At 36.8% G+C, this 15306-nt stretch overlaps 2 protein-coding genes across 4 annotated transcripts; both read left to right on the forward strand.

The window, feature by feature from the left end:
• The first annotated feature begins 3448 nt into the window (after window positions 1–3448).
• On the forward strand, window positions 3449–10947 carry LOC141596997 (uncharacterized). Of its 3 annotated transcripts, XM_074417282.1 has the most exons (5): window positions 3449–3715; window positions 4141–5032; window positions 5126–5169; window positions 5251–5419; window positions 5515–10947. In XM_074417282.1, exon 5 carries the CDS (start codon window positions 6005–6007, stop codon window positions 6833–6835), a length of 831 nt encoding a protein of 276 aa, XP_074273383.1. In that variant the 5' UTR covers window positions 3449–3715; window positions 4141–5032; window positions 5126–5169; window positions 5251–5419; window positions 5515–6004; the 3' UTR covers window positions 6836–10947. The 3 variants fall into 3 exon arrangements, with proteins under 3 accessions (XP_074273383.1, XP_074273382.1, XP_074273384.1); XM_074417281.1 differs by having other exon boundaries at window positions 4141–5169; XM_074417283.1 differs by having other exon boundaries at window positions 4141–5169; window positions 5812–10947.
• A 1170-nt stretch (window positions 10948–12117) lies between these two features.
• On the forward strand, window positions 12118–13838 carry LOC141595423 (uncharacterized). Its single transcript, XM_074415386.1, has 2 exons — window positions 12118–12844; window positions 12889–13838. Exons 1-2 carry the CDS (start codon window positions 12118–12120, stop codon window positions 13836–13838), a joined length of 1677 nt encoding a protein of 558 aa, XP_074271487.1.
• Window positions 13839–15306: the final 1468 nt, after the last annotated feature.

Here is a 15306-nt window from a genome sequence, read left to right on the forward strand (position 1 = left end):
GATGAATGAAAAAGAATTTCTTTACATTTGTTCATCCTTTATTTCACATGTTGATTAGATGTTGGAGAATGATGTCAGAGATGGCGGTGAATGATGTCGGAGATGGCGGTGAATGAAGACTTCACATCTCCGACGATCGCAATAAAGAATAGATCGATGAATGAAGACAAGTCTTTAAAGATCAGTTTGCCGTGTGGAATCCATCTACTAGAGAGACATTCAATCTTTCTTCTGTTTCGCAACTCTGCACTAATTTTATGAATGAGTGGGATAGCAAAATAGCATTTGAGGTAGACTATTATTGTTGGGAAGGTTTAGCTTGTGGGTTCGGGTATGATGACACCTCCAATGATTAAAAGCTTATTTTAATTTATGAGTTTTTGGCATGTAGTGACGATAACTTAGTTTCTCCTTATGTGATGTTCTATACCATGAATATTGGCAAGGGCGAATGGACAACTCTTGAAAGGAAAGTTTATTTCGACGGTTGGAACAAAATTAAATCCTCTGTTGGAGTCATTACTTGTGGTGATTGGCATTGGGTATATGAGTGCTCTGAATGAAGACAAGTCTTTGGTTGGTGATTGAATAGTGCGAGGGAGTTGCACTGCTCCGGTGGTGATGATGAAGAGAGGAGCAGCACGGTTGTAGTGCCGCTGTTGGGTTGCTTCTACGGAGGTCAAGCTCGAGTAATGGTGTTGTGGATCGGCTAGTAGGCTGCTTGTGTTGGCGCGTGAATTAGGCGGCGGGCTCAGCGGCGGAGCCGGACTGTTATGTAATTTGGGGGAGAAGTCAAACAAATAAATCGAAGTGATAAAAGTAGAGATTATGCGATTAGGATTTCCGATTCTATTCCAATCACTGGCTGGAATTAACTGAATTGAAATTGACATTCTCAACCATATGAAGAGTATATCTACTCCTGAGGATGCTACTGTGAATTGATAATAATGAAATACAAAGTAGAAGGAAGAATGTGAATTTATGTGTGGATCTTGTACAGGAGGAATAGCCAGGTCTATGAGTTTTCATCACCCATAAAGCAGCAACAAATGGCTGATAGAGCTGTGTAAGCATGCTTTACTAGTTTTTATTCTGTGTCATACATAGGTCTTGCTCACAGATTAATATTAATTAATGCTATGTGAAATAGGTGTAAACTCAATTTGTTTGGTTCTATGTTGGGTTTCGGACAGAATTGGTGCAAATTTTGGGTAGAGCGGCGATGGTTAATTCAAGAATTGGTGCAAATTTTCGGAATAATGACTCAAAGAGTATATATGTTGTAACAATTTAGAATAATAGTAGAATAACACCACAATAATAATGGAGTAACAAGACGAATAGGGAAAAACAGGTAACAAAATGAGAATTTTTTTAAAAAATAACAATAACACAACAATAATAGCAGAATAACAGCACAATAACACTGGAGTAACAACACGTAAAGAAAAAAAAAGGTAACAAAATGAGATTTTTTTAAAAAAAAATAACAATAATACTACAATAATAGCAGAATAACAGCACAATAACACTGGAGTAACAACACGTAAAGAAAAAAAAAGTTAACAAAATGAGTTTTTTTTTTTTAAAATAACAATAACACTACAATAATAGCAGAATCACAATAACACTAGAATAACAACACAATAACATGTGGTAAAAAAAAGTAAAAAAAATAAAAGTAGTAAAAGAAATCAAAATGACACTGGATTAACATCACAATAACACCAGAATAACAGCACAATAACACGTGGTAAAAAAAAGGTAAAAAAAATCAAAGTAGTAAAAAAATCAAAGTAATAAAAAAATCAAAGTGACACCGGAATACCATCACAATAACAGCAGAATAACAGTAGAATAAAAGCAAAATAACACGTGGTAAAAAAAAGAAAAAAAAATCAAAGTCGTAAAAAAACTCAAAGTAACAGCAGAATAACATCACAATAACAGCGGAATAACAATAACAACACAATAACAGCACAATAACATATGGTAAAAAAAAAGAGAAAAAAAATCAAAGTCGTTTAAAAATCAAAGTAAACAAAAGCACAATAACAGCATAATAACACGAGGTAAAAAAAATAAGAATAAAAAAAATTCAAGTAAAAAAAATCTGGTACAAGAAAAAAAAAGAAAAAAAGGTAACATAATGAGAAAATTAGAGAAAAACATAAGAGAAAAAAAAACAACGCTATAAAAAAAAGCATAATAACACGAGGTAAAAAAAAGGAGATAAAAAAAAATTAAAGTAAAAAAAAAAAAAGAGTATCACTAGAAAAATGAGAAAATAAGTAAATGACAGTGATTTTATATGATAGGTAAGACTAGATCTTGGCCTTTCATCTCTAATATAATCTAGTAGCTGAGATTTCAAAGTCCAAAACTCACAACTCACCATAAGAAACCAAACTCACAAGATCCTCTCTCTCTCTCTCTCTCTCTCTCTCTCTATATATATATATATATATATATATATATATATATATATATATATATATATATATATACATCAAACGCCAACATTATATTCACATGTTACTAACATAACAACATTATAAAAATTCACTTCCGTCATATAAACATGCTTATTAAATCATGAAATCATATTCTTATGCAATATTACTTCACCTTTTCCATCAAATTATCCATCATACACTTTATCCAACATATGCATATGAAATAACAGTAAACAAGTAGCTTAACCACTAATCATATTACCATATACGATTACTTTCATCCTTTCTACCACATTCTCCATTCAACCACATACCATTCATCCAACAAATGCATATGAAACAGCAGTAAACAAGTATATAACTTTATTATATAACTTTACGCAAACAAAATCATGTATAATCATATCACATCCCCTAATCTCATGTTACTAAGATTGCCACATTATAAATCAGTTCCACCATACAATTTGATCACCCACAACATTTTACTATATACATCTTCTTCACCTTTTTCCACCATATTCACCAATCCACCACAATCATTCAACAAACATTGCTATACAACATATCATCCAACATCCGCAATAGAACATTAGTAAACACATAGCGATCCCATGACACCCCATAGTGACCGGTTTAAAGTTGTAGGGCGAGTTCGCGACTTTAGGACGTCTCCCAAGTCTTTGCATTAGCTTCTAACAACTCCTACCCGGGTTCATTTTATTTTGACTCTCTAGATTCATTGGGTTCATTAGTTATGAGTTCAAAATCGTCATTCGATACCACTTTCAGAACACCCCATACACCAAGTCTTCTTACCTGACCACCTAACGCATTTAACGCTACCATCTCAATTAGAAGCGAATGTATATCAAATCCCTAGCTCCTAAAATGTGAGAACTTGGAAAAATCCCTAGAAAAAAATACCCCTTAAGAATAGTGCTCTTAGGACTAGTGACATTCCTCCATCTAAACCGTTGACCTATTGTGTTACCACTCAACTAGGCCATTCGTTTCATACTTTCTTCATTTTCTAATTCCTCATCTTCACTTTTCCTTCATTCTCCCTTATTACATCTTCACTTCTCCTTTATTTCCTCTACCGATTCTTCTTTTTTACCACGTTCATTATTTGTACCTCTACCGATTATACCGATTATTTAATCTTCATCTTTTGATTACTCAATCATTCAAGTAGCCACAGTGCGCCTTATTTACTGAAACTCGGGAATGTCAATCGAATTCAAAATCCTGAGGTATGATCGGCTTGGTTTGGTTCGTTTTTAGATAGTTTAATTCACTTTTTGAGTTGTTTAGATAGTTTAGTACACTTTTCCATTGTTTATTCGGATTCCTGAGGTATGTATGATCGGCTGTGTCTGGTTCATTTTTAAATAGTTTTATTCAATTTTTGAGTTGTTTGGATAGTTCAATTCACTTTTCCATTGTTTGATCGACTCGATTTAGAATTCGTATTTGGGGTGTCTGATTGATCAAATTTATAGGGTTGTGTCCGTCGAATTTAGAACAACTCAACCATGTGGTGAATCGTTTATGAAATACTCGGGTTAGATCAGCTTGATTTTGTTACATTTAGGGTGGTTTATACCATTTTCACAGCCTGAATGAAAAGAATAGCGCATAATCAATTCATAATTCTCTTTTATGTTGGTATATACAGGAATTGGTAGTTGAAACAGATGACATTCACTCAAGTAGCTCGAATATGTTCGCCTTGACAGGTAGTTCGAAAGGCATTTTATAACTCCATTTCATTAATTAGACGTTCGTTTCTGAAATACTCGGGTAAGATCAGCTTGATTTTGTTACATTTAGGGTGGTTTAGTTCAATTTTGGTTTAATTCACTTTTTGAGTTATTTAGATAGTTTAGTTCACTTTTCCATTATTTGTTCGAATTCCTGGGGTATGTATGATCGGTTGTGGCTAGGGATTCATAATGTCATTAATTCATAATGTCATTTTTTGGTCTTATTTTTTGTCTTAATCAAGTATGCCGGGAGGGATTCATAATGTCATTAATCAAGTATGCCGAGACGTACTTTCTGAAGTTCTTTTGCTCAGTTAATTCATAATGTCATTAATAACTTAAGACATTCTACGTAACTCTAATCACCTCTAATCTCTCCCAAGATCGTTGCTTTGCAGGCATTTATTTGTCTTCCTTATTTTTATTTATCGTTGTTGATTAGTGTTTCTTACTAATTAGTTAATCTAGCGGTAATGAGATTAACTCACCTTATGCTTGTACAAGTTGACTCACACCTTACACCTGGTCTTATCCTGCATAGGCCTGACTTGTGAACAACCTTCAATAGTATATATAATTGCAATGGGTGTGTGACTTGTATTTCAATTTCCTGATTTTTTAAGTATACACCTAAGCATGTGTTAAAGTAGCAGTTGGGTTGTGACAACACTCTTAGTCAAAACTGTATTTGCAAATTTACCTTTTCCCAGCGGATGAATTCCCTTATTACACAAATACAACAGGGGTAAGCAGTGGGAAAAGCAACAATGATTCTATATTTTGCTACCTACTTTTGTCGGACAGGTTAGCCTAGAAATAACATTTTCCTAAAAATTAGATTCTTTGGTATACGAGTTGTTATAGACTCAATTAACTATATGTTAACCTATCTTGCAGTAAATTAAATAAGGCCACTCAACCACTCCAGAAAAGAGCACGGGGTAGGCTTAAAACACAGCTCATTAAGCAAACAGTTAGCATATTCCTCTTTCAGATAGGGTAAAAAATAGTCTTGCTTATAGTTGCAGGGCCCCTAGCTGCTGTACCGATTGACAAGCCATTCCCGCTCGGGCATCAAGAGTTTCCAGTGGCAGAACTTGAATTTCCTAACTACACAAGTACACCACCTGAGGCAAGTGGTGTAAAGCGGGAGCGTGTTTCTCGAAGACAATCAAATCTTTTGTCAGACAGGTATGGTAAATAATCAAATTATAAACTGGCCGTGTTGATGTAAAACAATTTAAACGTACCTGTACCAATTTTGTGACAATTTTAAATCACCACAGAGAACCAGTTCCAAAAAGGCCACGCTGTAGACCTAAATCACAACCTGATTCAGGTCCTGTATCCCTCTTAGGGAACACAAATAAACATGCTGTGAATGATGCAAAGCGGAATCGTGTTTCTCAGAGGCAATCTAAGCTTTTGTTAAGTAGGTAAGACTAAAAGTAGAGAGTCTGTTGGACACATTGTTATGTAGCCATTAAACCACAACTAACCTGAACTTGCATCTAAGTGTAGTACTGCTGGGGAACCAGAACCCCAAAGGCGACGTAACAAGCCTAAATTACATCCCACTACAGGTCCTTCCACCCTGTTACAGAGCACACCTTCATTTGCATGTGAATCAGGAACAACAGGAGTACAACAAAACACAAGTGCAGGTCATGTACCCCCAAGGGTACACCAAAACCTTCTTATGTGCCACCTTTGCCTTTTCCTCAAAGGGTGGAAGTGACCAATGAAGACTCATGTGTCGATAAGTTCTTTAACTTGATGAAAACGATGGAAGTCAATCTTCCATCCACGGAAGAGACACCTCATTACACCAACTTTCTTGAGGAAGTTATCTCAAAGAAAAAGAATATTTATGATGATGAGGAAGACCTCCCACCACCAATTCCTTCTAAAATTCATGAAGATGAAGTGTGTGTCAATGACAAGTGTGGGGAAGCGGTTAGGACTTTGGAAATGGAGGTTGATGAATTTGAAATTGCCATACTTGGGGAGTTGAGGAGCCATGAGAAAAACTATGATATTTGTAGTTTTGACACTAACTTGGAAGATATTGAAACTCTCCTCTTTGGAAATGGTTCGATTCATTTGGAGGGTCAAGAAAATGGGGATAAAAATGACACCATCATGAACCTCAATGGTGAGAAGTTGACTCCTCCACCTCCCACCTCCTACCAATTTACTTACCTTGATGAGCATGAGGAAATTTCCCGACTTGAAGAGTGTAGCTCGGTCACTTCATGCAAAGAAATCCCAAATAAAATTGATGAAAAAGGGGAAGATGAAGTGTTGATGATAGAAGATGAAAAAGGAAAAGAGGAGTTGAAGCTTAAGGTTGGAGAGGATCACACCAATGTCATGCCTCCCAAACTTGATTTTAGCACTAATACCTCTCTAAAAATGAAGTTAAGGGTTGAGAAGAAGAAACCAAAGAGATGGAGAAAGAAATCAAAGGTTCAAGGAAAATTTGACCCCAAACTTGACAAGAAAAAGCTTGAAGAAGAAGTGGTCCGGAAATGGTTTGAGGTGCACCATGCAATGAATGGTGTACATGAAGTTTTGCCAAAACTTGGGAGCTCTTGCTCCATGTAAAAGTTTGAAGTTGGTAAGGGAATAGCGGGATTCCAATATGGTGAACCCGGTTGATTGAAGCCTCCTTGATGAAGAGGTTTGGTGGAGTTACTTAAGAACCACCGCAATGTATATATTCTTCTTCTCTTTAATTAAGTTTTTACCGCATTTTGCATTTAGTAACATGATCCGATTACGAGTTAATCTAAATTAGCTCTCTTTGCATTCATATAGTATAGTTGCATCATATTTCAATTACGCATATAGAATAGATCATGCATTGCATACCTATTTGAAAATCACAAAAAAATTAAAAAAATTAAAAAATTTCAAAAATATGTATTTACTTTTCGAATATCCTCCACACATTTATTTCCATCAAGAAATATATAAATAAATAAGTGTGGGGAGGACATTCTCAAATTTTAAAAATACAAAAACATGTTATTTATTTTCAAATATTTAAAATCGAAAAAATATGTTCTTTTAATTTCTTATTCTCTCCCTATACTTTGTTCCATTGAGGACAATGTAAATTTCAAGTGTGGGGAGAGAAATATCCACTTTGTGCATATTCTTTATATTTGTATATATAGTTGTTAATTTGAGAAAATCATAAAAATGCCTAAAAATTGAAAAAAATCAAAAACTCCAAAATATTGCATTGTTTATATTTATATTATATATATTGCATATGTCCTAACCTTTTTTTTATTAACAACACATGAGAGCATCGGAGAAGTCGCTTGGTAAAATTCTTCCAATTCTTTCTCCTTTATCCTTCCTTTTCTTTTTGTATATATAAGCATGGAGGAGGACGGGATATTTGATGTGGGTGTTCCTTTTGGGAACCGTTTTGGATATGTGTGTGTTGTTGGTGTGTTGCTAGGACTAGAACTTGTGTGCATTTAGATTAGACATGTATATATGTGTTCACTCTTGCATTCACGTAGCTTGTTCATATGTTTAGTTGCATTTCATACAAGTTGCATCTTGTTTGTAAATTGTTGCTTAGAAGGTCTAATTGTGGAGGGCATATGTTGCCAATGATGATAATTTGTCTTGCCCGTGTCATTTCCCTCTTGATAGCTCGTGCCTTTTGATGACACATGTTAGGGTTTTTGCTTGCAAAAACCCGGAAGTCTAGCTTAACAACCAAGTTGCGACCACCTTGTGAGACTGTGTTAGACCTGAGACTTGACCTAGGACCGACATAGCTACTAAAATGTGATGATAGAGCCTCCATATGGCCGGTCCATCAAACCGGTCCCGTCTAAGTCATGAGAGTAGTTATCCTTATATGGTATGTCATGTAACGCATAAGTATGGTGCTCATTCCTTACCGTAGAAGTGTCGATGTGCATGTTGAGACAATTTTGTTCAAATAAAGTAGCCTCTCATAGCCAAATAAGCTTATTTTTCACCCATTTGATCATTTCTCCCTTTTTTGTTACCCAATTTGTGCCTAAGCCTTGTCATTTCATTTGCCAATAAAATAACTACATTCCATAAACAACTCACCTTGGTTGAGTAGTTCGTCATTGTGGTTCTTTTATGGAGTATATTTGGGTTGAAATTTTGACTCACCTTGGGGTGTATGATCTTAATGTTACATGAGTGAAATGCAACTTTGGCTACTTTTTTTTAATAAGAGGTGAACAAGTCGTGAAAAATGCAAGAAAGAAAATTAAATACAAAAGAAAAAAAATGAAGAAGAAAAACAAATAGAAAAAGAGAAAAAAGAATGAAAAACAAAAAGAAAAGAATGTATATTTTGTGCCAAATAAAGGGTTGGTAATTTGCAAGTCGAGTTTTGCTTTGAAGAGGATTGCATAATTTTTGGAAATCACAATCTTGTCATATTTTGTGAAGGAATTCATTTGCATTGGTTGAGTTTAGTGAATTGGTTAGATGTGTCGACTACTCAATCCGATAGCCTCACATGTCATAAAACGGTGTTTGCACCGATCTCTTTTCACCTAACCCAAGCCGCATTACAACCCGGTTGTCTCTCTTGTATGTGCACCATTTGACATTTTTCTTGCGGATGTTGGATATAGTACCACATTAGATTGCGGGCATGCTTCGCAAGTCGAGTTAGGAGAGTGATTTTGGTTACATTTTGTCACAAAAATCACCCCGTTCTTTCATTTGAGTGACTAGTGAAACCCGTGAGAGTCGTCCTTTGGTCTCCTTTTGGTCAAAGGTTCGATATGGAGTCGAATCTTGTGTGTTACATGTCATTCTTGGGAGTATAGCGAAGTACTTCCACTTTCCCGCCTAGAATTTGTTTCTTAGGCACCCCGTGTTGTCAATATTGGTTACTTGAGCTTGAATTAGAGAGTTGACACCTTGGTAAGACCCGGAGACGACATCCTCCACTAATGACTCTCTTTGTTCGGTTTTTGAAAGAAAAATGGACGCTTAGATGAGGAAAGCGGTTTGACTTTTTGCGATGCATCTTATATGTTGATTCGTGCTTAATGCTGGATGTGTCAAAAATTTCCGCAAGCCCCCACTTGCCTTGCATCGAAATGCATACCTCATTGCGTTTAGGTGTGAGTTGAAGGGACGAAGAAGGCCCGTTAATTGCCTTTCATCGGATATTAGTAGTTTAGATAGCCCTTTTATATTACGGGTGTTAGTTTATTTTATGAGCTTACTCGAGGACGAGTAAGATTTAAGTGTGGGGAGATTTGATAAGTAGTAATTACTGCTGTCTTACCATGCTTTTATCTTACATTTGACTCGATTTTGTGTACTTATATAATTAAATAGCTCATTTATTAGTTTTATTAGTTAAATTAGTATTTAATAGTTTGATTCTATTTATCGCGAATAAATATATTTATAACTCGTTTTATTTATTAGTTAGTAATTATTAATTTTAATTATAAATAATATGAATAATGCCATATTTTGAGAATTAGTTACTGCTTTTATTTATTAAATATTTGTAGGTACCGAGCAAGTGAAAGCGGTTCAAGGCGGAGTCAAATGGTAAAGAAATGGAGACGGGTCAATACGAGATCCAGTATTAAACAAGTGTAGCAAAGTCAAAGGTTGACAAATCCTCACTGACTTCCTTTCACCATTCATCACCCATCATCACCATCGTCTTCATCAATTCAAGCCCGACATCCGCCATTACCATCATCATCGAGCCCCCTTCTCACCACCAACATGCTTCACCTCCTTCAACCACATGCAGCTGCAGCTGAAACCATTATATATGCACTTCCCCTGCAATTTCACCACCATAGACATAACAACCCATCTCCTCCATTAATAACAACCGTCCTACTCCCATCATTCCCACGTTCACCAGCCAACCTCCGTCCCCTCCATTCAGGCAGTCACCATAGCAGCAGCTCAAGACCAATCGTGAGCAGCCCCACCGTCATCTCGCCTGGCCTATGCTCCGTCACCACAACCAACAGCCTGCTTCCCCTCATCCACATCAACCCAGAAAACCACCATCAACAACACCAGCAACAACTCCCTCCACATCGACGACAGCCACCACCATCTTTGCCATTACCATCTTACTCGCGTATTTTCGGATTGGGAATCGAATCGAGGCAATTGAAGACAAGTGCACTCCCATCCGGGTCACCGGCTGCCTCCCAACCGGCTCCAAACATCAATTCGCACTCCCAGACGGCTACCCGTCTGCCGCCCCCCATCCCGGCTGGGAATACATACAAAAATCCACCAAGTTTCCAGGAGTTTCCCAGCCGGTGCCATGACCGGCGGACGGTGGGCCGGCAGAGAAGACATGTGCTGTGATTCTCGTTGTCGTTTTCCCCCTTTCCTTTTTTTTTCTTTTTTTGTTGTGTCGTGTGCAGGAATCATTTGTTAGGGGAGATTTTGATATTTATTATTATTATTATTATTATTATTATTATTATTATTATTGTTGTTATTATTATTATTATTAATATCATTAGTATTATTAGTAGTAGTATATTATTAGACCACTAGTATAAAAGGGACCTCACATTAGCCTACCTGAGAATTAACTTACCTTAGAAACTAGAATTAGAATAGAATTATTTTAGCTTAGATTTTCCTCTCTCAATATTTTAGAACCCTAGAATTAAATTTCCTCCCTTCAATTTTGCTCTACTCAAGTTGTAATCTTTATTAAAAATTAATGTAATTGTTCTCTAGTTTATCAAAGTTCATCTCCTTTCATTAGTATACATTTAATATTTGGGTTGTATTTTGAAGATTTGAAGAAATTCATTCTTCCATTACTATCCAAGCTTGCTACTTTCCTCTTAGTTGGGATAATTCTCATCTATTGTTTACTTTTATTTTCATTAGTTTACATTTCTTATGTTGTTTAATTATTATTCATCCAAAGTTACAATCTTTATCATGTTTACAATGTTCACTTGTTTATTGTTGCAATTTGTTGGTAATTTATCACCAATGTACATGAGTGAGTAGTCTCTTCTAAGGTCATGGGGGAACTTGGGTGATTAAAAGGGGTGAAATTGGGTTGTTAACCTTTTGAATTAGGTAATTAATCGGTCTTACTCTTGTTCATATGAAGTGCTCGATGAAATGTTTGAACGAAAGTTTGAGTCTTTTATTAGCATGTTTAACTTATCTTAGTGCATTATGCTATTGGATGGTTTTAGAAGTGTTTAATGAGGTGCTTAAATGAAACTTGGAGCCTTTCTTAGACATATTTGATCCATCTTGGTGCCTATTGCTATTAAATAGTCTTTATGCATGTTTGTGATGAGTTTGTCTCGACTAAGTGAAGGCTTGTTTGTAAACCCTTACTCCCATGCCTATGAAATGTTTGATGGATTGCTTAAATGAAAGTTTGAGTCTTTCATTATCATGTTTAGTCTATCCTAGGTCGAAAGACAATGGAAGGCCTATATGGCATGGTCGAGATGAGTTTTTCATACTAAGTAAATGCTTGTTGGTTAGCTCTAATTGACTAAGAAATTAGGATCAATCATAGGCCCTTATCATTACCCATTTCTTGTTAACAATCTTCTCTTCCTCGACTTAACCAAGTGAACCCAAAGACCTTAGCTTTCATTCATTTGATTAGAAGCAATTTTCATTTAGCTTAATTTTATATCTTATTTGCATCTTAGTTTACAAATAATCAATCTTATTTTTATTTGACTAAAATAGGACTTAAACCGACCAAGTATCTAACCCCCGCCATCTTTGTGTTCGACCCCTATTAAATATTACTTTTTAATTAGGTTTTATAAATTGTTTTTGGTACCGGAAGTGACGGCAAAAACCGGTCATCAGCTGTAACGGTTAAAATGCCAGCGGCCCTAAGACGCCTATTTGTGACAATTCTGATTTTTTGCCACCCAAAGGACCCGAGTACCCTTTGGGAAAAATACTACCCGTCGCTGTCGAAGGATTTAAGGCACCAATATCCGAATGAAGATTTAAGGATCAAAGTTCTAACGTACCGGGCAGTAGAGCAAATTCTAGAAGCCATGGGCATATCTATGAAGGAAGTTGGACTGGACCATCTATCTGAGCAATTAGACCCTGAGATGCAACGTACAAGAGCTATAACCGATGCACTGGACGCTCCAATACCCGAGGAGTGCATTGCTTGCATAAATTCCCTTAACACTGGCCAACAACATGCTTTTGGCACAATAATAAGCCATGTTAGGAGTGGAAAGCCAGGTGCTTTTTTTGTTGACGGCCCGGGCGGCACTGGCAAAACCTTCTTATACAATGCTCTATATGCGGAAGTTCGTCTAATGGGTAAGATCGTCTTGCCCATAGCTTCATCTGGCATTGTTGCGGCTAATATCCCAACAGGAAGAACGTGTCATTCAATGTTTAAACTCCCTCTGGACTTGGACTCCTCTCTATCATGTGCCGTTCCAAAACAAGGTAGTCTGGCCGCACTATTAAGAGAAGTTGTAATATTGATCTGGGATGAGGCCTCTATGGCTAGGAAGGAAAGTGTTGAAGCCTTGGACGCATTGCTCCGTGACCTATGTGATTCAAATCTACTCTTCGGAGGTAAGCTAATAGTGTTTGGGGAGATTTCCGCCAAATACTCCCAGTTGTACCTCAGAAGTCCAATAGAGAAGTTTTTGATTACAGCTTAGTGGCTTCAAAGCTTTGGCCACAACTTACCAGATTCACACTATCAGAAAACATTCGGGCCAGGGAGGACCCAATATTCTCCTCCTTCTTGCTAGCCCTGGGGAACGGCGAACTCCAAACTGAAGAAAATGAATACGTACAATTGCCCGAGGGAATTGTGAGATGCCAGGATGAAGGGAGTCTCGACCTAATTACCGCAATCACAGAACTAGCCTTTCCAAAGGATGAACTTCAAAGCTACAAACCTGAAATTGTCACAACTCGAGCTATATTGACTCCAATGAATGAAGATGTTGACGCAATCAATTCTATCTTAATAGAGCGGTTTCCAGGTGAGGCTACTACATACAAGAGCTACGACACTGTCCTGGATGACAAGTGCAAAATATATCCGACTGAGTTTATAAATAAACTCTCTCCAGGTGGTATGAGCCCTCACGAGCTTATCTTAAAACCCAATAGCCCAGTGATTTTGCTAAGGAATCTATTGCCATCCTCTGGCTTGTGTAACGGTACACGGCTTATTTGCAAAAGTTTCAGCCCAAGCTTGATAGAGTGTGTGATAACATATGGAGACCATACAGGTGAACATGTGTTCATACCGCGTATAAATTTACGACCACCATCTTCTGCAAACTATCCGTTCCAGTTCCAGCGCAGGCAGTTTCCTATTAAACTGAGTTTGGCCATGACTATAAACAAATCTCAGGGGCAAACGTTAGACCAGGTTGCTATTTACTTGCCAAGGCTATGTTTCTCACCGAGACAACTATACGTCGCACTGTCACGCGCTAGGAGGTCAGACAAGGTAGCGGTTATTACAGCCCCACCACCACAAAACGCTCCTACAAACTCTGCGAAAAACATTGTTTCCTATGCCATCCTTGAGCTTGATGGCATCATTTGAAGCACAGGTACGTACAAACTATGTTGCTACTTTGTCCTTTATACCCGTTGCCAAAATACCTTTAGCAATTTCTTGAACTGATCAAGCAGCTCCTTTACATTACACTCTAACCCAGTTCTTTTCTTGAATTGTCAGGTTCGTGTCTCTTAAATCTCCTAATGTCAGCAACTATGCCTGCTTGAACAAAACTTTTAGGACTGTCAGATTGTGCCACCAATCCTTCCTCAAGATTCAGGGCAATTCATGTACAACACTCATATTCCGCTCTAAAATAAAACACCGTGCATCTAGAAACTATTTTTAACTATGTTTAACTTAGCACATTAGTAATGCATGTAATGGCACAAGCAGGGTTCGAACTATGTTTAACTTGGCACATTCGTAATGGATTTAGAGGCACAAGCAAGGTTCTTTGAACCTCGAAGTACAGTTTTCCACCAAATTTAAGGAACTAGAAAGGATGTCACTTGAAAATGAATCATTGAATCGGAAAGTCCAAAAAGAAGAGGCGTTGGTTGCAGATATTTTCTCTCAAGTCAGAATTAGAGCGAGAGCTACAACAAAAGAGGGTGGAGCTTCAAGCGCAACAAAGGGCGCACTCTGATCCAGAAAGGAAGATAAAACAGGTATATAGCTCGGTATTACTTAGTTACTAATAATCAACAAATGTTGGATATCTGGATGTTTTTGCCAAGTATTTCTCAATTAGCAGGAACCGACTTTTTAAATTTTAGCCCTAAGCCCGACATAGAACTGTAGAAGATAAAATTTAGGAAAAATGTTACTGCGTGTATATCTGGATGAGGTGCGAAATGATTCAGGGAAAATGTAGATTTTGAGTTGCATTATCCCATTAGTTTTTAGCTATGATTCACTACTACAAAACTAGGCAACCACAACGGCCCTTTAACAACGCTTATTCACGAAAATTACGAAAAGACGTTGTTGAATGGATTATTGTTTTCCGCGCAATTTTACTAAACTTAATTACAACGGTTTTATTTTGTCACCCGTTGTTATTAGTTTTAACAACGGGTAAAACTTACATAACCGTTGTTAATATAAAAACTAATAACAAGTTAACAACAGTTTACTTTGTAATACATTATAACCGTTGTTAATAATTTGGCTCAAAATTAGTGAAAAGTAATTACAACGGTTATATTAGAACATGTTGTTAATAGTTTTTAACAATGGTTGTCAAAGGAACCGTTGTTAATATATTATCTAATGACAACGGGTTTATGTGTAATAACCGTTGTCAATACTTTCAAGCAAATACCACAATATATACCACACAAACACAGATCAGCTACAGCCACAGCCACAAACACACAACCACACTCTTTATCATCGTCTCTTTCTCATCGTCGCTTTATCATCTTCGTCACTGTTGTTGTCATCGTCTCTTTCTTTCTCTAATTATCAGGTATATATCTATCGCTTTATGGTTTTAGGTTTTGTCATC

The sequence above is a fragment of the Silene latifolia genome, chromosome 8 (genome assembly GCF_048544455.1).
Source record: "Silene latifolia isolate original U9 population chromosome 8, ASM4854445v1, whole genome shotgun sequence".
Lineage (NCBI taxonomy): Eukaryota > Viridiplantae > Streptophyta > Magnoliopsida > Caryophyllales > Caryophyllaceae > Silene > Silene latifolia.

What these genes read in the sequence shown, in the direction of transcription:
- LOC141596997 (XM_074417281.1), top strand. Translation starts at nt 6,005, where the DNA reads ATGAAAACGATGGAAGTCAATCTTCCATCCACGGAAGAGACACCTCAT.
- LOC141595423 (XM_074415386.1), top strand. Translation starts at nt 12,118, where the DNA reads ATGCCAGCGGCCCTAAGACGCCTATTTGTGACAATTCTGATTTTTTGC. An exon ending in TTCAAATCTACTCTTCGGAG is followed by an intron (nt 12,845 to 12,888) that starts GTAAGCTAATAG and finishes AAATACTCCCAG; the next exon opens with TTGTACCTCAGAAGTCCAAT.